The sequence below is a fragment of the Littorina saxatilis genome, linkage group LG1 (assembly GCF_037325665.1).
Source record: "Littorina saxatilis isolate snail1 linkage group LG1, US_GU_Lsax_2.0, whole genome shotgun sequence".
NCBI classification, from domain to species: Eukaryota; Metazoa; Mollusca; class Gastropoda; order Littorinimorpha; family Littorinidae; genus Littorina; species Littorina saxatilis.
In genome coordinates this window covers 84,380,302-84,403,046 of record NC_090245.1, presented here as the reverse complement: position 1 = coordinate 84,403,046, position 22,745 = coordinate 84,380,302, and the positions used below count along the sequence as shown (strand labels likewise).

General features: G+C 41.2%; 1 protein-coding gene across 1 annotated transcript in view; it reads right to left on the bottom strand.

Moving 5' to 3' along the window:
- Positions 1–487: 487 nt before the first annotated feature.
- Positions 488–22,745, bottom strand: part of LOC138982062 (uncharacterized) — a gene marked incomplete in the record, with an annotated part of 27,473 nt that continues 5,215 nt past the window's right edge. The window contains 12 exon segments of the mRNA XM_070355288.1: positions 488–3,037; positions 6,850–6,993; positions 7,914–7,991; positions 10,641–10,685; positions 11,336–11,458; positions 13,827–13,880; positions 16,051–16,179; positions 17,484–17,783; positions 18,341–18,382; positions 19,874–19,930; positions 21,663–21,689; positions 22,257–22,404. Coding sequence (XP_070211389.1) covers positions 2,823–3,037; positions 6,850–6,993; positions 7,914–7,991; positions 10,641–10,685; positions 11,336–11,458; positions 13,827–13,880; positions 16,051–16,179; positions 17,484–17,783; positions 18,341–18,382; positions 19,874–19,930; positions 21,663–21,689; positions 22,257–22,404 — 1,362 coding nt within the window.

Here is a 22,745-nt window from a genome sequence, read left to right as displayed (position 1 = left end):
CCCATGTTTTTGCTGCTTTCACAAGCGCCGGGTTGGAAAGACTCGTCAGCCCTGATAGGCAGCTTTCCTAGGAGAAGGACACTCGGAAGTCAAACCCGGCCAGATGAGGGCCGATAACCGTGTGAGGAAACTTGTCTAGGACAAGGAAAAGTCCAAAATCACACCCACGAAGGCCTACCGAAGACGGAAGACACTGACCTTCAGGGTGAGGTGAGAACCGAGTGTCTACGCATCACCGACAAATATGGTTGTGTCTACATCATTAGTGCTTTTGTGAACAAGAAACAATTAACAAGTGGCTCTATGCCATCCCCCCCTTTCCCCGTCGCGATATAACCCTTCGTGGTTGAAAACGAGGTTAAACACCAAATAAAGAATGAAAGAAAGAAAGTGTTGGTATGTGTGTTTAAGACAGATAAAGAGTGAGGGACAACAATAAAGGAATGACACTAAGAGTGTAATATGCACAAACACCTGAGACCAGAGATTCCCTGTCTGTCTTTATTGACGAATAACAATGGTCAAATGTATATCTGCTTTGTATTTATAGTGACAAGGTATGAGACATGTCCAAAAAAATATATATACACACACACACGCACGTTATCGTGAAACATAGGTAAATGTGTACATGCTCCAAATGTCTGTAGTCTAATTATCTTCAATCAAACTTTCTATGAAAAGGCTCAGAAATTATAAGCTTTCACACAACATTCAAAGATGCTATACAGAGGTAGATAAAGAACGCCACAGCTTGGGTTTATTGTAAAGAAACACAAACAAACCCACACACACACACGCACGTACTCTCTCTCTCTCTCTCTCTCTCTCTCTCTCTCTCTCTCTCTCTCTCTCTCTCTCTCTCTCTCTCTCTCTCTCTCTCTCTCTCTTCTTTCTTGTTATTTTGTTTAACTTTATCAAAGTAGCGTGTACAAAATACCTCATCAGTTTGTCTGAAATGCCAACTTTTGTCCATAGTGACAAAATACGATTTTTCTTTGAGATGCCCACTTTTTATTCGTCTTTGCAACAAAAAGCTAAAAAAAATAACGAGTTTGCATCTACTGGCTTTAAACTCAATGTACTAAAACATAAAGTTACAGAGTATATCTGAAATATTTAATTACAAGTACATAACTTTGTCCCATCTCTTTGTTATATGGTGGGGAAGAGAGTATCAAAGCACCTCCACTGACATATTCAGATTTAGAAAGAATTATATCAATACTCAGCTGACGAGATAGCAGTTATGATAATGTAATTATTAGTCATCGTTATGCCATTTCTCATATTTACATATTTGGCCATGTACAAAACAAGAAAACATACATGCAGGAATCAGGGCTGGATCAAGTATAATAGGGGGGGGGGGGGGGGGTCCAAAAATCCGGTAGGGGTCCAGGGGTCACAAGGCCCCTTGTGGGTTCCAAGGGCGACACCCTGGTGGAGTTGAGAAAATTTTACATTTCGAGGTACATCAGCCGTACAGGGGAATTAGAAAACCGGCCAGGGGAATTAGACACCCCCCCCCCCCCCCCAGGTCCGGCAAACAAAGAAAAATAGTGGCGTTTTCTTATGATGGCAACCCGTTTTCCCTCAATACGACCCGAATTTCCTGGGGCAAACCTCATAGGACTATATGATATGACCGTACCGTACTTTATTGATTATAATATGCAAGGTTCAAATGGCATCTTCATAATCCATGACAACAACAACGTGGAAAACGAATACGCAGTATACTATTCGTACAACATATGACCAATACATGCCTTCCTTTCATCATTATATATACTGAGATTTCAACGCGAACATTTTATATTTTTCATCGAGTCTGCAAAGACCTTCCGACAACTTGACTTTACAACTCTTTCTGGCGTGTCACATAACAGCGTTACTAATGCCTCAAAAGGTTTACGATTCCGTGTGTATTTTACCACATGCCTTACCACAAATCACCGAAAGTTTCAAGGCAATGCGTTGTGTGGTAGCCTACCTGAAATGCCCAGTTTTTATTTCTCATTACCTGCTAAAAACAGCCTCAAAAACTGCCATCAATGACTTCTGAGAAGAATGACCCCTACACCTTTCAGCATGCCATAAAGGCATTGTTAGCCAACAGGGGAACCAAATCTGACTCCATTGGGTACGAATTAGATTCGGTTTTTTTCCCAATGACATGCAAAACTTGTTGCGTTTGAGATTTTTCTGATTATTTTGTTGTTGTCGATTTGACCTTGTTTTTGCGAGTTTGATTTGGGGGGATGTCTTTGATGTAGGTTCCAGCGTATAGCCACTACCTTATGTGAAATGTAAAACCAATCTGTTTGTTGAATATGGTAGGGGATTGAATGGCCTTTCCAGTCATATCACTTGTTTTTACAATAAACGGCCTACAACGATCACAAAACTCTGCGCTTACACGTATCTGCCTAGTTTAGTTTATTCTGGGTGGTATAGAAGTTCTGGTAGAGATTGAGGTCTTAATGACACTCATATCTATAAGTTCTGGTATAGATTGAGGTCTTAATGACACTCCTATAAGTTCTGGTAGAGACTGATGTCTTAATGACACTCATCATGATCATGCATGATCTATCTATAAGTTATGGATGAGACTGATGTCTTAATGACACTCATTACTATATGTTCTGATACAGATGAAGGTCTTCGTTCATCTCTCCATCCCGACAGTCCTAGAAATCTATAAGTTCTGGTAGAGACTGAGGTTTCCTGTCGGTAAGTTCTGGTGGAGATTGAGGTCTAAATGACAGTCTTATCTATACGTTCTGGTAGACACTGAGGTCTGGATGACAGCCTATCTATGCGTTCTGGTATACATTGTTGAGGTCTTCATACATCTCATCATCATCCTCTTCGTCGTCCGGCGGGGCTTGTTGCTCTACTGGGGGGTTAGGTCCGTCCACCAGGTTGATACCGGTCTTCCTGAGGGCACCCTGGTTGAGGCTGACGCCCTGCAGTCTCATCTGGAGCTCACTCATCACGCTGTTCACGCCTGGGCCTGCTGCTACTGCACCTGCAACGTGCCCACACATATGATGAGTACATTGTTCGTTCGTTTTTGAGTCACTTGAGAAAATGTGACTCTATGTAATCGGTCAGTGTTAGTCTATCAAAGCGATCGGGCTCATATTTTGTTTAGTAGTGACCTCCAATGACCTCTACACTTTAACGATGGTTTCGTTGACCTTTGACCTTTTTCAAGGTCACAGGTCAGCGTCAAAGGAAAAATTAGACATTTTATATCTTTGACAAAGTTCATCGGATGTGATTGAAACTTTGTAGGATTATTCTTTACATCAAAGTATTTACATCTGTAGCCTTTTACGAACGTTATCAGAAAAACAAGGGAGATAACTAGCCTTTTCTGTTCGGCAACACACAACTTAACGTTGGGCTTTTCTCGGAAACTATAAAAGTGACCGGGCTCAAATTTTATGTGAACGTGACTCCCAGTGACCTCTACACTTTGACGTCTGCTTTGGTGACCTTTGACCTTTTTCAAGGTCACAGGTATGCTTCAGGTATGCATTGTGTTGTGAATAGCAATTTCTTCCTGTCCATCTGATGCCTCATATAATATTCAGAACTGCGAAAGTGACTCGATCGAGCGTTTGCTCTTCTTGTTTAGAATCCGAGTCGTGCATCGTTCGTTCGTTCGTTCGTTCGTTCTTTTGAATTCACGTCGTGCATTGTTCGTTCGTTCTGAAGAATTCACGTCGCGCATCGTTCGTACTTTAGGATCCACATAGGGCATTGTTCGTTCGTTCTTACGAATTCACGTCGCGCATCGTTCGTTCTTTGGAATCCACGTCATGCATCGTTCGTTTGTTCGTTCTTTAAAATCAACGTCCTCTCGGATCCAAAAGACGATGTTTGGAAATAACTCTGTCGGGTTTGTATGGGGTGTGAAAGAGTGAATACTCTTGCCTTTAGTGAAGAAAACTTTCCCGTGTGTTATCGTAGGCCAGTCACTAGCGACGGGTGTGTCGGAAACACGTGGACAAGGAGCACGTGTGGAAAGTTTGCTTCAATAAAAGCTAGAGTATTCACTCTTTCACAACCTATACAAACCCGACAGTTCGTCTATTGGCCCATATGGGACATGGTAAGGTTATAAACTCATATTCGCCCGTGTGAAATTTATCAATAGCGGTTGTGTGGTTGATTTTCATTCAGGGTGAAATCCAAAACAGATCGACATGTACACACCACAGAAATCTAAATGAAATTTCCACCGGGAATGTGTCTCACCAACCACATTGTCGGCATATTTTTTTTCCGGTCCAATAAGAAAAATAACAATAACATTAGCAATAACTTTAATGTCCATTTAAATGGACCAATTAAAATAGAATATGGTCTTCAACACATCCAAATCATCTGTATACAATATGCAGCAGCATTCAGTTCATTCTAGGCAGCAATAAAGAACAGAAGCAAACTCACGCTCACACAAGTTACAGAGTTAGAATCAAGAAGCAGAAGTTAAGCGTGTTAGCTTATCTCACCGTGTACATCAGTGGAAGATGCCGTGTGTCCCGAAAGAGGGGAGGAGGACAGAGATAGCCCTGGGGGAGGCCAGAAATGGATAGGGCCGTGTCCAGTGGCATACATCAGGTCATATATCACCTCATCCTCACCCAGCAGGTCCAGATAGTAGGCCGTTTCCTCTACCGGCTCTGCACCGTTTGCCACCTCTACGGTATCCACTTTCCCCTGTGGTCTAAACTCCGCCCCTTTTGACGTCACATCCGCTTTTGACTCCGCCCTCTTTTCCGCTGAAGCTGACTTGGGTTTTACTGATTTCTCTTTTCCTGACTTCTCTTTTAATCTTTCGGGAAACTTTCTCCATACTTTACCTGAACCTATGTTTATTTTCACTGACCGATCCTTTTTTGATCTAAAACTAGCCTTTTTGGCGTGTTTATGCTTCTTTGCTGTTTCCGACCTAACAGAAGCTCCTTTTGCTTTGGGGAGCTCCTTCCTAGGTGGTACCACCATGATTTCCGAGTAAGTCATGCTCTCTGGTCTAACGGTATCCCTGACTTTGTCTGATCTGAGCCTTGACTCGGGTGCTACGATGATCTCAGAGTAACACAACTGGTCTGATTCTTCTTTCCTAAAATTCCGCATGTGTGGCTTCACACTCTTAGCTTTTAGCTCCGCCCCTTTTCTCTGTAACCCCGCCCTTTCCTTTTTTAACTTCGCCCCAGACTTCCCTTCTGAGGACGAATTCCAAACAAGGACAGGACCAACCGCGTCTTTGGACGAGGGCGTTTTTGAATTGGTCTTCGAAGCTTCGACGTTAGATTTTTCAGGGACACTGTCTGTCATAGTGACCAAAGAGCCGCTTTCAATGGAATCTGAATCGCTACCCCTTGTATTGGTGTCACTACTTTCATCGCCGCTACTGTCGCCACTACTGTAGTCGGGAAGGAGGGGCAAGGGAATGGTACTGCGGGGAGATAGCAATCGCTGGTGAAGACGAAGAATCGTTGGTAAAGAGCCGCGACGTGCAGGTAATAAATACGTTGCGTCACATGCAGCTGTAGCGTCTGTTGGGGGCACTGCAGTCCGTGGGGTAATCACACGTGCAGGCAACACACAGTCATAATTTATCGTGTTCATGGTTGTTTTTGTTGTTGTTGTTTTGGTTTGTCATCCCACCAGTTATGCGTACCGAGTCACAGTTCATTATGTTCATTTAATATTTGTTTTGAATATAATTTTGTTATTCCAAGATTTAAAAACATGTACAAAAAAAAAATTAAAAAATTAAGTTATGCAAGTTATGCGTATCGTTGTTTGTCAGATTTCACAGTGCCGAAAAACCGTCAGCACAACATGGGAGTTATGCAAGTCATAGGCCATAAAACAGATTATGAAGACATATCAGTCAAAATTAGTGCAATTTGGGTCACACGCCAGTTCAGACAGAGACAGAACATTTTAGGACCAGATGGTGCAATGTGAATTTGGTTTCAGTCAGGAAAGCGTTTGCAACAGCACATACACAGATGCGAACGGTTCGTGTCAGGAATTTCAAGTCACACAGTACAAATAAGAAGGGTCATTGTTTCCGTTGCCAAAGAGATTATATGTACACACGGCAAACACAGCAGCATCAGTTAAGATAGGAGTCAGTATTTTGTGCATATGATTTCGCCAGTGAATATAAGCCAGTTGATAGACAGCAAGCAAGCATGCGGCACAGCCAATCAGAAAGCAGTATTGGTTGATTGACAGCACGTAGGCGGCCGATCAGCAGCACAGCAAGGCAGGCAGAAGGACAGAAGAGAGGATAATTACATGTGTTAGAAACAATACGCTTTCTATGCAATATGCATTCCATGATGCAATGCGCTTTGTACGCAGAGCAAATTCTATGCGGAGAATACACAACTGCAAGCTATACAAGTTATAAACAAGAAAATATCACTCTACAAATAAAAATTAACATGCTATAAAAATGCTATATAAAGATGCTATACAAACATGCCATAACAGGCCTGTGTTAGTGATGTTTTATACTCTTACGCTGCCTAACAAAAAAACAAACAAACAAACAAACAAACAAACAAGCAAAAACCAAACACACAAACAAATTAAACGGACGAAATCATAACAAACCACAAACGTGTGAGTACATTTCATTCCAGAGTTTTGAGCATGTACAAGGATTACACAACAGACAATGAAAAAAGTCCGCCCCCCCCTCCCCCCCCCCCCCCCCCCTTGGTGCCATGCATTCCATAGGCGCCGTGCACAGTTTTGCAATATGCATGCAGAGTAAAAGCCTACAGTAGAAAAAGCATGCATGTTCACCTTTGCCGCCTTCTACACTATTTCTCTTCTCGTCGGCAAGAGATGGATGGTGAACCTGGGAGGATTTGGGAGCGGTGGGTGGGGGTACTTTTCCCTCTCCCCCTCCCGGTCTGATCACGCTGGGTGGTGCTATGTTGGCGGGAACTGTAGGCGACAAAACAAGCACAACCATTCTACACAACTGCGCGTGCAAACTTCACGTCTAAAGTCAGCCAAAATAGGTAATGGTTTCTTCCAAAATCAGTTCGATTCAACATGTTCAAGCAGGTCAGCACAAAGTTTGGAGACAGTATGATGAATTATTTGATTTAAGCGGAAAACACAGTCACGCACGCACGCCCGCACGCACACACACACATACACACGCACGCACGCACGCCCGCACGTACGCACGCACACACACACACATACACACGCACGCACGCACGCACGCACGCACGTACGCACGCACGCACGCACGCACGCACGCACGGATGTACACGCACGCGTTAAAAAATAGAACCATATCAGTATTTACTGTTACTGTACACAGAAACTCATAGTTGTATATGAGTTGATTAGCACAGCAACACCCTTATTTCAAAGCCCAAACAACGCTTGCACTCAAAACGAAAACACACATTACTCAAGCTAACAGTAGTGCCAGAGACTCAGCAATACATTCTACACACGGCAAAATAAAGGTACGATTCTATCTAAAATTTCTGCATCTCTCCATTTCTAAAAGCAAGGCTTGGTTTCTAACTCAAGCTCTATCTTAAAGCCGAAGCAGATATATTATTACACTCTGGAATAATACTATTACAAACATATTTTCATTCAAAATAGCTAAACCCTCGTTTTCCGTTCATTTTTCTCATCATCAATTGTCTGTCTGTTCACTTAAAAGACATTTCAGTTTCGTCAATGATTAACATTTCCTGAATTAACCGTTCTTGGTTTTTTTTTATAGTCTGTTATAAGCCGAAGATCGAGTTGTCAAGTAGAGTATAAGTACAAGAACAGCATGTATCATATAGGTGTTTCGTGAGTACAAGAATAAGTGAGTATAAGGGAAATTGTACCAGTTCTGTCAAGGTTGCCGACAACAACGTTAGGAACAGACTGACTGCGGTGGTTCCAGCGTGGGTGGGGAACATCTCCTGTTGGTGAGCAGAGGGTGAGCAGAGGGTGAGCAACACACTGAGCAGAGAAGCCAGAGGGGAAAGGTTATGACATGATTCAAGGATGAGGTTTAGTGCTTGGTGCTTTGGGGAATAAGGATTAGAAGGCTGGTGCTTGGTGCTTACAGGGAAATTGTCTAAAGAGGAATAAGGATTCAAGGCTGAAGTGTGGCACTTGGTGCTTATAGGGGAGTTGTCTAAAGAGTCATAAGAATTCAATCAATCAATCAATATGAGGCTTATATCGCGCGTATTCCGTGGGTACAGTTCTAAGCGCAGGGATTTATTTTTTTATTTTTTTATTTTTATTTTATGCAATTTATATCGCGCACATATTCAAGGCGCAGGGATTTATTTATTTATTCAAGACTAATGTTGGGTGCTTGGTGCTAACGGGGTAATTTCTAAAGAGGAATAAGGATTCAAGACTGAAGTTTGGCACTTGGTGCTTATAGGGGAGTTGTCTAAAGAGTCATAAGAATTCAAGACTAATGTTGGGTCCTTGGTGCTAACGGGGTAATTTCTAAAGAGAAATAAGGATTCAAGGCTAATGTTGGTTGCTTGGAGCTAACGGGGTAATTTCTAAAGAGGAATAAGGATTCAAGGCTGATGTTTGATGCTTGGTGCTAAGAGGGAAATTTCTAAAGAGGAAAAAGGATTCAATGGTGAGTTTTGGTGCTTGGTGCTTATTAAAGGGGAATTGTCTAAAGCGAAATAAGGATTCAAGGGTGAGGTGTGGTGCTTGGTGCTAGGAGGAGAGGTCAACAGAGGAATTTGGGAAGTGCTGACTACAAGGGGTGGGGAGTCAAGTTGCATTCATTTGGTGTCACGTGCATAGCCACAGAGTAATAATGGACACAGATATAGATAGTAATTGGGGACGTGTCAGGGTGTGAGGTAAATACACACGGATAGACAGGTAGATAGAGAGATAAACAGAAAGACAAACAGGCAGACAGACAGACAGACAGACAGACACACACACACACAGACACACACGCACACACACACACACACACACACACACACAGACACACACGCACACACACACACACACACACACACACACACGCGCGCGCGCGCGCATACAGATCAACCATTACAAAGAGGTCACAAAGCAGAAAAATGAGGGAGTAAGGACTTAACACAGTAGGAGCCAGTATCACTGTATAAAACAACGCGATGTGCAAAACAGATCTTAATTAATTACAAAATTTCCCTGCACAGTGAGGCTCAATCGACACTAGCAAACACACCACCACAGCAGCACGAGCACAAACACACAATCACTCTCTGGCAGTACCACAAACCACATAAAATTTTTTTTAATTAAACACGCTTATAAAAACACCAAAAGATCAGAAGCACAAAGGGTAGCGCATATATTTGCGAGTGCTAACCGAATACATATTGGCATAATAGAGGTTTCAGCCACGCAGTAAAGGTACCATCATTTGAGCAGAACTATACCACTCCTGTCCAGTCCTACATACCGATCCAAGTTTCTGCGTTCGTGAAAGGTAACGTTGGGCAATTGAAATCATCATTAACTGGGGGAAGTCGACTACGCAAAGTATACTTCGCGAAGCTGGCCGCACGAAGCGTTAGCACTGAGTTTTCGGTAAAAAGACTTCGCAAAGCTGGCCGCACGAAGCTTTATCACTAAGTTTTCGGTAAAAAGTCTTCGCGAAGCTGGCAGCACGAAGCTTTAGCAATGAGTTTTTGGTAAACAGACTTCGCGAAGTCGACTTTAGACTCAATTTAGGACCTCCTTTGTGCATGCGTTGATATGCATCTTATCTTATCTTATCTTATCTTATCTTATCTTATCTTATCTTATCTTATCTTATCTTATCTTATCTTATCTTATCTTATCTTATCTTATCTTATCTTATCTCATCTCATCTTATCTTATCTCATTATCTCATCTCATTATCTCATCTCATTATCTGATCTTATCTGATCTTATCTGATTTGTTCTGATTTGTTCTGATTTGATCTGATTTGATCTGATCTGATTTGATCTGATTTGATTTGATCTGATTTGATCTGATCTGATTTGATTTGATTTGATCTGATCTGATCTGATCTGATCTGATCTGATCTGATCTGATCTGATCTGATCTGATCTCATCTCATCTCATCTCATCTCATCTCATCTCATCTCATCTCATCTCATCTCATCTCATCTCATCTCATCTCATCTCATCTTAGCTTAGCTTAGCTTTTCTTATCTTATTGATCAAAAGTTATATTTTGCAGGTCTGAAAACTTCTAGTGGCAATGTTGTTAGGCTTTTAATTCTCAAGAACCAAAAAGTCAAAAATCAATACACACAATTCATAGCAGAAAGCATACCTCAGTAATCCCACAGATCCGTACAGTAATCATGAAGTTCAAGATACAGAAGTATGTTACACATAAAACTGTACGCAACGCACAACACTTGTAGCCAAATCGTCGAAGCTCTTCTAATGAATTTAATAGCTAGCTCTTTCAATTTTGGTAAAGGCTAAATACTTTCAGGGATGTGAACTTGAACGTTTGTGAATACCTGGATCGGATGTGAGACTGGACTCAGTGAATTAATACTGCTTCTAAAGATGGTATCTTAACGAATGTGTTAACCTTGCTTGCCCAGTGCTGTTCGTTGATTTACGTAGACAGGCAGACCTGTGGTACGAGTTCAAATTGCATATAACATTACGATAGAAAAGAAACCTTCATAATTTATTGTGCAATTTCTTGTAGCAAACTCTAAATGTTTATATTAATTCCTCTTGTTTACCACGCCCCCTTCCTTAAAAAATAGTCATAAAAATACAAATCCTTCAACATAATAGTTCTAAGCGCGCGCTTTTAAGTACTATCGAATCAAAAGAAGAAGAAGAAGAAGGCCAATACAGCACAACAGCCTATGCTATGCACACACACACACACACACACACACACACACACACACACACACACACACACACACACACACACACACACACACAAAATAAATATGACCAACATCACTAAGCTACTAAAATGGCAAATATATACATTGCTCAACAATCAGACGTACTATCAGATTCGTAAGACAGATATAATTATGTGCTTCTAATCTTTCCTTCCTTTCTTTCTCTGGTTTTTTTTCAACCCCGTTCATCATTCCTTCCTTCCTTCCACCCTCCTTCTCTTTTCATCCTATTCCCTCCTTCCTTCTTTTCTTTCTCTTTCCCCTCTCCCCACTCATTACCTTCCTTAATTCCTAGATCTAAAAGCTTGAGAAAAACGATCTCCACCCATCTATCAACACAACATAAGGCGATACTGACCATTGTCGGCTTGCTCTTGGTTCTGGTAGACGGCGGTATTACCTCTGGCGTCCGGTGAACCAAGCTTGGGTCTGTTCACCGGACAAGGCGGTACTGGTGGGGGCTTGTCTCCTGAGGCCGGGACTGTGTATACAAGAAAAGAGGGCGATATTGTCATGATATCTTCCTCTCAACGCCCGAGGCACTTCTACGTATCTTACTCCACCCCAAGAGCCTAGTAATAACACCCAAATCCAGTCAATGTCATTTTAGTCCCTAGCACAGTTCACTTTCACCGCGCTATTGTCGGAGAGAAAGAGAAAGAGAAAGAGAGAGACAATGACAATTCTTTATTTCACGAGGGTAACAGATTAAGCATTGGAATGCTTTTTTGCATCTGGCCCTCGCCCTAAAGAGGGACTAAATCTGCTATTATAAATACTACTACATGAATACATAATTAGTGAAATAGTATAAGTTTATGTACATAAGCGCATTATGTAAAAACATTGTAGTTTATAAATGTTTATGACTAGGTGCAAAGCAAAATGTGTAAAGTCAGAATACTATGCAATAGTACATAAACTCTGCAAAACGATGGATATTGTGCAAAACATCATAATTGCGTGAAAAAACCGTTAATTAAAAAATAAGTGACTGCATCCGAAAGGAACATAACAATCAAGATTGTAGTTTGGTCTGAATTGCTCTACACACACACACGCACAGACAGACAGACAGACAGACAGACAGACAGACACACACACACACACACACACACACACACACACACACACACACACACACACACACACACACACACACACGCACACACACCTACACCACGACCCTCGTCTCGATTCCCCCTCTATGTTAAAACATTTAGTCAAAACTTGACTAAATGTAAAAAAGATCATCTAAAAAAAAAGCTTTACATGCTTGTCAACAGCCTGGTGAATATTAGATGTTTGGTTGCCTGTTGTCAGGCCAACATAGAGGGGGAATCGAGACGAGGGTCGTGGTGTATGTGTGTGTGTGTGTGTGTGTGTGTGTGTGTGTGTGTGTGTGTGTGTGTGTGTGTGTGTGTGTGTGTGTGTGTGTCTGTCTGTGCGTGTGTGTGTGTGTAGAGCGATTCAGACTAAACTACTGGACCGATCTTTATGAAATGTGACATGAGAGTTCCTGGGAATGATATCCCCGGAATTTTTTTTCATTTTTTCAATAAATACCTTTGATGACGTCATATCCGGCTTTTTGTAAAAGTTGAGGCGGCACTGTCACACCCTCATTTTTCAATCAAATTGATTGACATTTTGGCACAGCAATCTTCGACAAAGGCCGGACTTTGGTATTGCATTTCAGCTTGGTGGCTTAAAAACTAATGAATGAGTTTGGTCATTAAAAATCGGAAACTTGTAATTAAATTATTTTTTTTATTAAACAATCCAAAAACAATTTCATCTTATTCTTCGTCATTTTCTGATTCAAAAAACATATACATATGTTATATTTGGATTACAAACAAGCTCTGAAAATTAAAAATATAAAAATTATTATTACAATTAATGTTCCGAAATCGATTTAAAAACAATTTCATCTTATTCCTTGCCGTTCCCTGATTCCAAAAACATATAGATTATGATATGTTTGGATTAAAAACAATATCAGTAAGCTAAAAAGAATAGACATCTAGAAAAGCGTGTTATCCTGCTCAGCGCGACCACTACCGCACTATTCTGCATGGCTTGTCGATTTCACTGCCTTCGCCACGAGCGGTGGACTGACGAAACTACGAGTATGTGGTCTTGGTGAAAAAAAGCAGTGCGTTCAGTTTCATTCTGTGAGTTCGACAGCTTGACTAAATGTTGTTATTTCGCCTTACGCGACTTGTTATCATTATATTGATAGTGCAAAAATAGGCACAATCACTGACAGGGAGTCTTATTTTTAGAATGCAATGCAGGGCCCCAAAGCGCGTCAGAAGTTGCAGCGATTACGTAATACTTGTTTGTGACGTCAAACGTAAACTTTACGTCGGTTTTCCGTTCCAGTCTAAGACTTTTCGTTGCGCTTGCGCAGCTTAGTTGAAAATTGACACTGAGTCGTCGCGGTAATTATAAACATTGATTTGGTCTTAGAGAGTACATGTTTACAGTCGTTGTCCTCGGAAACACGAATCGAAAGCCGCGATGGTTCCACATTACAAAGAAACAGCACGGATTGGCTTTACTGACTTTGACAATCCACATTTCACATGAAGCGCAAACCTTAACCCACTGGTAGCTTGGATTAGTCACATCTGAACATTGTTTTTGTTACCAAGGTTGTTATGAATGAAAAGTCTTGAAAATATTGACAATGATTCTTGTCACACATATTTGCAATGGATTTCGACATGATTATTGACAAAAACCCAACAACTCCGACATGGTTATTTACACAAATCCAATAATTCCGACATGATTATTTACACCATAATAAAGCCCCAACGGTTAATCCATCTGCTACCGACCTGGTTTGCTGCGTTCTTCCCTTGCGAGCAAGGTATCAAGGTTTTGAAGAACATCTGTGCAAAACAACATGGCAGCTATCACTACCACGGACGAGCCTCTAGCATGAGCAAGAAGAGAAAGAAAGAGAAAGAAGGAGAGAAAGGAGGAACTAAAAGAAGGAAAGAAAGAACGAAAGAAAAAAAGAACGAAAAAAACAAAGGAAGAAAGAAAGTAATGAAAAAGAAAGAAAGAAGCAATCAAACAAATGAGCAAAAGCAAATTCACAATCCTATACACACATACATACACACACACACACACACACACACACACACACACACACACACACACACACACACACACACACACACACACACACACACACACACACACAAACATAGTCCGATCACCATCGTACAAAATCATAGAGGGACTCTTTCTTCCTAAAGTAAGGCCTGTGCATCTTAAAGAACTCATTATTAAACATGGAAAATTGTAAAATACTATTCAAAAGCCTTTTTGTTGACAAAACAAAATCATAGCGGGACTCTTTCTTCCCAAAGTGATGCCTGCATTTCATTGTAAATGACTATTCTAAAGCCTTTTCGATGACAATACAAACTGCGGTTCTTGGACCGGTGTAACAAGAAATGTTTACTCCACGAAAAATGTACTCCGGAGTAAAAATTTCAAACAAAATTCTACTTCGAGTAGCCTACACCTTTCGTACGAGAACAGAACTCCCCAAGGTACGAAAAAATTACTCCCTCCACGAAGTTTTGACTCCCCAAATTTTTTACTTCAAGTAAAAATCTCTTACGAAAAAATGGGAGGGGGGCGAAGGAATAATGCCAATATGTGATCTCGCGCAAACAAAATTAATGTCGCGCTACACTCCCTCCACCCCGTCCACCACCAAGACTTACAGGGGACAGGGGAGTAAAAGTTGCGTACACCTGGCGTGGGCAGTAAATTGCGGCTCGTGTTAGGGTGTAATAATTTATTCGTTGTTTATTTCTTCGTCAGGGGAGTAACATTTTCGAGCGAAATGTTGACTCGGAACACACCTGTCGTTGGAAGTGATTTTCTCGTGTTATGGGGGAGTAGTTTGTTTCGTAAACGGAGTAAAATGTTCGTATGAAATTTTTACTCCGGAGTAAATATCTCGTGGGAGTAATTTTCTCGTGTTACATCGGCTATTAACGATGCACGAAGAATGTACGCTCTTTGATATGTTTCAGTTACAAAGCCTAGAGTAGCAAAATACGTTAAGTAGGCCTAATCTCAATAACAAAATGCCAGCTTTTCAAATGCACTATTTATCAGAGAAGCATTTTGCGGAGAGGAGCCAGTTTCCCCTAAATCCAAATAGCACAGCACACTGTCTATAAATATATACAGCTAAACACATCTAGAAAAAAAATAAGAAGGCGCTAAACTAATGATCATACAGCATTTTAAAAACAAACAACTAGAAATGCTAGTTTATGGAACGTTAAACTAAGTAACAAAGCGAAGCATTTACCAGAAGCTTTTTTTGCTTCCTACATCTTTTAAGAAACGAACGCAACACCTGAACTTAAGTGTTCTTTTGTTGGTCATTATTACTTGTCTGTATGAGTGTATAATCTTCTCCGTCCAATTCAAAGCTCGATCCAATAATTGAAGTTCTATTGTAGAAATAGTTTAGTTTGGTTAATACTTGAACGTTCCATAAACTAATATTTCTTGTTTTGTTTTGTTTTTCATTGTCGATTTTAGAACGTTAACACTCTATCTGTTTCGGATTTCTAACAGGCACAATCCATCCATATAAACGATGGATTCACCTTCACAGATCTGACCTTTTATTTTTTATTTTTTTATTAATTTTTTTTTTTAAACATGATTGGGATTAGGTCATCCCTCTTCTCGGGCACATTCTAAAAATCAACAAATGATGGTTTTCTGTGCAGAGTGGGAATTGTTTTAATGGATGAATTAGTGTTTAGACGGGTACTACTGATAATCTTATAAACCCATTCATGCAATAATAAATAAATAATAACATCTCACTGCACAGAGTATCCTGGGTAGGAGGATGGGTGGGTTGGGTGGGGGTGATTTTTGGTATGTGTCCAAGTGGACGTGTGGCTTTAATCCATGCAAACGCCTGGCCAGATCTGAGATGGTGAGCCGAAGGACAGTACCTTTAACATCTTAACTTTTCTTGGGAAATGTGAAAAAAAAGTGCTGTGTTCTAACCGTGTTCTTGCATCTGCTGGTGAACCTGCATGGCGGACTGCTTGTCGCCACTGATGGTCCGCTTGAAAGAGTGACCCTGGGTTCTGGCCCCCGAGATTCCGAACTGACCCTGTCTGCCCGTTGCTGCATCTAGTTTGTGGGATAGACAAAAACCTATTTTGTGGGATAAATTTTTTGTTTGTTTGTTCGTTCATGGGCTGAAACTCCCACGGCTTTTACGTGTATGACCGTTTTTACCCCGCCATTTAGGCAGCCATACGCCGCTTTCGGAGGAAGCATGCTGGGTATTTTCGTGTTTCTATAACCCACCGAACTCTGACATGGATTACAGGATCTGTTTCGTGCGCACTTGGTCTTGTGCTTGCGTGTACACACGAAGGGGGTTAAGTCACTAGCAGGTCTGCACATACCACATAAGTTGACCTGGGAGATCGGGAAAATCTCCACTTTTAACCCACCAGGCGGCAGCGACCGGGATTCGAACACACGACCTTCCGATTAGGAGGCCAACGTCTTACCACCACGCCACTGCGCCCGTCTCAGATTGTCTATTCATAACCTCTTTAAATGTACCTCCATTTAAAGCCTCCCTTCTTTTGACATTGAGACCATTATTCTCTCTGATTTTTGCGAGGGCTTAAATAAGCCCGGATTCTATTTCCTACTTTCTTCTGAAACGGGTATACATTTGGTTTTGTTGTCCATAGTCATTGACTCATTAATAACAGCAATTTAATAGCGAAGAAACAAACTTCGATGTACAAGGTTTCCTAAAAGCTATGTGTGAAAGCTGTAAACTTGGAATTTGTTTCTAGAAAGCTCTGCAATGTCAGTCGTATTACAGCATGTTCTGTCCTTCTCCGATTTAGGAATGTTAAGGGTCAGCCCGATCAGAATGTAAGAATTAATACATTATTTGAGATAGACTACATAGTTCAGACATCTAAACTCTCTTTCTTTACATACTGAAACAAAACGAACTTAAACAAGAACAAGGCCAACAACAACAACACAGACAGAGAAACTCGGACACAGAAACGCTTTCTCTCTCTCCCGATCTCTCTCTCTCTCTTTCTCTCTCTCTCTCTCTCTCTCTCTCTCTCTCTCTCTATCCCTCTCTCTCTCTCTCTCTCTTTCTCTCTCTCTCTCCCTCTCTCTCTCTCTCTCTCTTCTTTCTCTCCCTCTCTCTCTCTCTCTCTCTCTCTCTCCTCTCTCTCTCTCCCTCTCTCTCTCTCTCTCTCTCTCTCTCCCCCTCTCTCTCTCTTTTCTTTCTCTCTCTCTCATTCTCTCTCTCTCTCTTTCTCTCTCTCTCTCTTTCTCTCTCTCTCTCTCTCTCTCTCTCTCTCTCTCTCTATTTCTCCCCCACCCCGACCACTCCCCTCACTCCCTCCTTCTTTGCCTTGTTGTTACCCTCACACAGGTAGATTATTTACCTGAATTAGTCCTGCCCCAGGTCTGGCTCGATGACGCGGGAGGAGCGGGGGGAGGCACCATGGGAGGGGGAGGGGGTGCCACCGGCACCACTGGATCTAGGTCGGGCAGAGAGGCGTGGAAAGAACCAAGATTGGGGGAGGATAATGGGCCGGGGTCAGAAACAGCTGGGCTAGAGAAGGAGGACAGGGAGGGAGGGGCGACAGACGTAAGGGGGTTGGCCACAAAGCCGGAGGAGAAGGGGGAGGTGACGGGAGGGGGTGGTGCGAACTCTTGCGGGTAGTCGACCGGGTCTTCGTAAGCTGAAAAGAGGGATGACATCATTGTGACCAAGTCAGTCTTCGTTCAAGTTGGCGCTGAATAATTAGGTATGCGCACCGCGAGATTGATTACAAGTGGAGATGAAGAATTACAAAAGAATGAAAAAAGAAAAGAACAATTTAAAATGAAAAAAATATTTAAAACATTTTAAAAAAAACACACACACACAAGAAAGGTTGGTTTATTATGGTGCTTTTAATTATTGTGAAACAAACAACTCGAAGCAAGATACTTTTAGAGATTTGCATAATTCTATTGAAATGAATGCAATGCTAGGCTTACTACTTAAAATACTACTCAGTCTTTGTCAGAAGCAGGAGCAGATTTGCTAAAGGGAAACGACTCTACTGAATCGCCGGTGATGGGGAAGGTGCTGATGGTGGTGGTGGTAGTGATGGCCAGGGCATCTTGTGTATGAGCAGGAGGGATTTCAAAAATTCGGCAGGGAGGTGGCGGGTGGGGGGGGGGGGTAGCCAATGAGGCCAGTAGGGTGCAGTATTATCATTTATCATTATCATTGCTTTGCGTGCATACTCACTCTCATCAACGCCTGTGGGGTTGTCAAATACCACCGGATGGTCTGCAAGCGGGAACAAGGCAATTACGATACATGTAATTATATTGTGAAAACAGCCAAGCTGGTTGTTCAATACACGCAGTCAATATAATTAGAGTGTTCGTTTTGGTATTCACCCATAGCTATCTGGGTTACACAGTGTATTAGTTGAGTAAATAATGTTTGCATAATTCATTCATCAGTGAGGTTAGTCAGGTTCTGTGCATAAGTTATGCACACACACAAATATATATTGCAACACTTTTTGTGCCTGAACTTAAACATTCCTATACCCGTGTTATCTTATCAAAACTGTCTATGCCCGAAAAGATGGTTCACTGTACTATCTAAAACACTTTTCGGATTGATAATGTTTCCTTTTATTGGAATCACGTGACAAAGGCTAAGATGAGGGTACCCCCAAAATCGACTCAACAGAAACATTCCAGTGCAAAAAACGACATAAATTAGAACAGGCAAAACCCATTAACCTTTAAAAACGGAAAGAAATTCCTAATAATTGTCTATTCAGAACAGGTTACTTGATATGGCGGTCTTGCTTTTTTCTTGTGTAACACTAAATATTCCGACTTAGACAGGAGGTTTTTCGCATCCGTTACACGACAAAAAGCGTTGCTTTCAAGCAATGACCCAGTAGATTGCTCACAGACTTTTATGATGCTATGCCTACATAAAACGGACACTTGCAGTAGGTTAAACATGTTTTTCTCTCACAAAGTACCGTCACACACATAACATCTTCAAACCTAGATAACAAACATTCAAGCAAAAACACTTGTCATTAAAATAGTACAAGTTGTGCCCACAAAATATCGTCATAAATATGATATCTTCAAGCCAAAATCAACACCTTTTTGAATGACAACATACATTTAGCATTAAAGAGTCAGAACTAGAACTAAATTAGTTGCACCCACTAAAGACCGTTATATATCATATCTATCACCCTCAAACCAAATTTACATCACGTCCCTCTACGAACTTCGCGATAATCTGGCCTACCATTATATGTATCTACACAATTAATGCATTTCGGTGTGTGTTGTTGTTGTTGTTGTTGTTGTTGCTGTTGCTGTTGTTGTTGTTGTTGTTTTATCATTATTAAGATCGCAATGAAGCTTTTATGCTTTTGGTCTTATCCGTGTCAAAATGGCAACTGATGAAAATGTCGTGAATTGTTCGAATTGTTTGGCAGTTCTTGGTGTCACTTTTCCCCCCACTGTGAAAAATGTCGACAACTTAGCCAAACTGACGGTACAACTTTTGGCGATTTGACATAAGTTTCGGCGTTTCACCGACTGCCAAAGCCAAATCACATTCCTGCTTTCACGAGTATCAGACGAAAGACCCAGTGACACTGTTCCTGTCTTCTGTTTTTGTCTTGTTCATTGAATTAACTTTTCCATAGTGTAATTTTTTCTTGTCTTTGCTTTTCCAAAATCATTAGTATCAGGCAAAACCACTACCACCCCTCAGAATACACTGTTTACATACGTCGACGACGCTCGACCATTATGGGCATGGAAAAACAACGTGTTCTGGTTCGTACACCTTCAAAGCAAATACATGAATAAATAAATAAATGAATAAATAAATAAATGAGTGAATGAATGAATGAATGAATGAATGAATGAATGAATGAATGAATGAATGAATGAATGATTTATTTATTTATTTAATTAATTAATTAATCAATTTATCAATAACCAAATAAACAATAGCAAATTAAATTAATAACACTCTTATTGCCGTAAGCAATTAACAGAAGAACACACACGCATTTAACATGATTGAAGAATTAAGTTTGTGTGGGTTTATTTTGCATGAGGAATATATAACAGAGATGACGGGCATAATTAAAATCATATTCACCACCACATAACTGATTAGACTTTCACGTGGGATAAGAGGCCTTCAACAAAGACACGTTCAAAAAAGCAACAGCCTCTCTGCTTCCCTAACTTGTTTGTTGTGTTATATGATGTTATATGAAGTCTTATATCGCGCGCGTATCTCCAGACTCGGACTCAAGGCGCAGGGATTTATTTATGCCGTGTGAGGTGGAATTTATTTTACACAATACATCACGCATTCACATCGGCCAGCAGATCGATCGCAGCCATTTCGGCGCATATCCTACTTTTCACGGCCTATTATTCCAAGTCACACGGGTATTTTGGTGGACATTTTTATCTATGCTTATACAATTTTGCCAGGAAAGACCCTTTTGTCAATCGTGGGATCTTTAACGTGCACACCCCAATGGAATGCTATTAAGTTGAAAGATACTCGTATCCAGTGTTAAGTGCTGGTCACATGGTAGACTTAATTTCAACCAAGTTTAGCTGCTTTGAAGTCGGCGAGGAGTCGCTGAGACTAAGTCGGCGAAAAGTGTGTCAAGTGAACGGGCCCGACGATGTATAGCTCCGATATAGTTACTCGATTTAGCAGCGACTTAACAACTCAGTTGAGCGCTGCTATACTCCTTCGCGGGTAAACCGCAGCGACTTGCAGCAGACTTGTATTATCGCGCTTCCCGATTGGGTTGGGTCTTAACAGCCTGACTAAACAGATATGTGGTGGCTTACATCATGATTGGTTACACGAGAAGGTACAAGGTACCGTTAAAGTGTCACTTCCTGTTAGTTATATCACTGCAAACAGGAGTATAAAACCTTGCGAAAGCACTACTATACTCGAGGCAAGAGTAAACTAACTGACGTGTATACCCAGTCAAACCTGTCTATAACGAGATCAATCAAAAGTGGTGGTTGTAAACAGGAGGTCGCTATGGAAAGGGAAATGATAAAGAACAAGAAATTCCTCCGAGGTAGGAAAAACACCCCCGTCAAAGGGAAATAACCTTCTCAGTTGGTGGCAGTGAATGAGTGAGAATGGTTATTTCCCTTTGACCATTAAGATGTCCCTCTATAAGTCCTTGTATAATTTTAATCCACCAATAACTCCCTAACCGTGTGTTTGACTGGTCCCAATTTTTGTAAGGACCGTCTCAGGAATGTATAGAACCTGTTCACCGGGGGTGTAAAAAAACCACTTGTCGAGGATCATTTACGGCCGGTGGTCGTTTTAGGCAAGGTATACTCGTTATCGCGAGAATATCATATCGCCAAGGCAGGTTCGACTGTATAATGCAGACTACGTCTAACATTGCCATGAGAAGCCTCAACACAACAACTGTCATCACACGCTAATCAAAAGCAGAATAAATGTACAGTATGGGCCCTGTTTTACTACACTACACTTGGAAACAAAAGAATCTCACCCTCATTTATGTCTCGTCTAAGAAGACCTAACATGCAGAAAACATCGTATGAAAGCAAAGTCGATGATAATATCGACAATGCAAGTTGTGCATGTACGACATGGTGGGAGAAGGACTGAAGGACTGCATGATTGCATTAATAAGGACAACAATAAGCATTGGATACAACAGTGTTCCTGAATTGGTAGATAGATTAAAGACAGAGAAAAATAAGAACAAGAAGAATATCAGGACACAACAACAACAACAACAACAACAACACACACACAAAAACAATAACACAATCAACAACAACAACAGCATTAACAGCAACAACAACAACAACAACAACAACAACAACAACAACAACAACAACTACAACAACAACAACAACAACAACAACTATTCCGATGAAATTAAGGGGATAGGCTACTGACGAACTAAACCACACAATATATGCATTATGAAAAGAAAAGCCACGTCAATCTGCAGGAATATGACGCACACACCCACACAAACACATACATACCCCCCCCCACACACACACACACCCATACACCACCCACACATGCACACACACTCAACCATCCTCCCCCCCCCCCCACACACACACACCTTCAGGGATGCGCTGGATGGAGCGACTGTAGTCGTTCTCGATGCCGAGTTGTTCCAGGTTGTTATTGGTTACTAGACGAGTGGTGCTGCGTCCCGCTAGGTCCGTGAAATATTCCATCACCTCTGTCAGCGTCTTCATGGCTTGGTTCTGTAACACCAAAACAATATATATATAACATACCATCATAATTATGTCATAATAATAATACTAATAATAATGAGGATATTATATATGGCACAAATCCTAACAACCGGTCTAAGCGCCTCATCTGTGTCCTGTGTTTGTTGGAAAAAGCTCCCAAGTAGGCTATACTTTTACGAGTGAATTATCGCGCCTCTAAGGCAACCATACTTCTTCTACGGGGGTCATTTTTATCAGAGTGTCGTGTGAAAAAAATCATCCGCAACTGTCATCAACAAAGGTGAAAACCTATTATCAATTGGGCGAAGTCGACTTCGCGAAGCTTCGACACAGAATTGTTGGTAAAG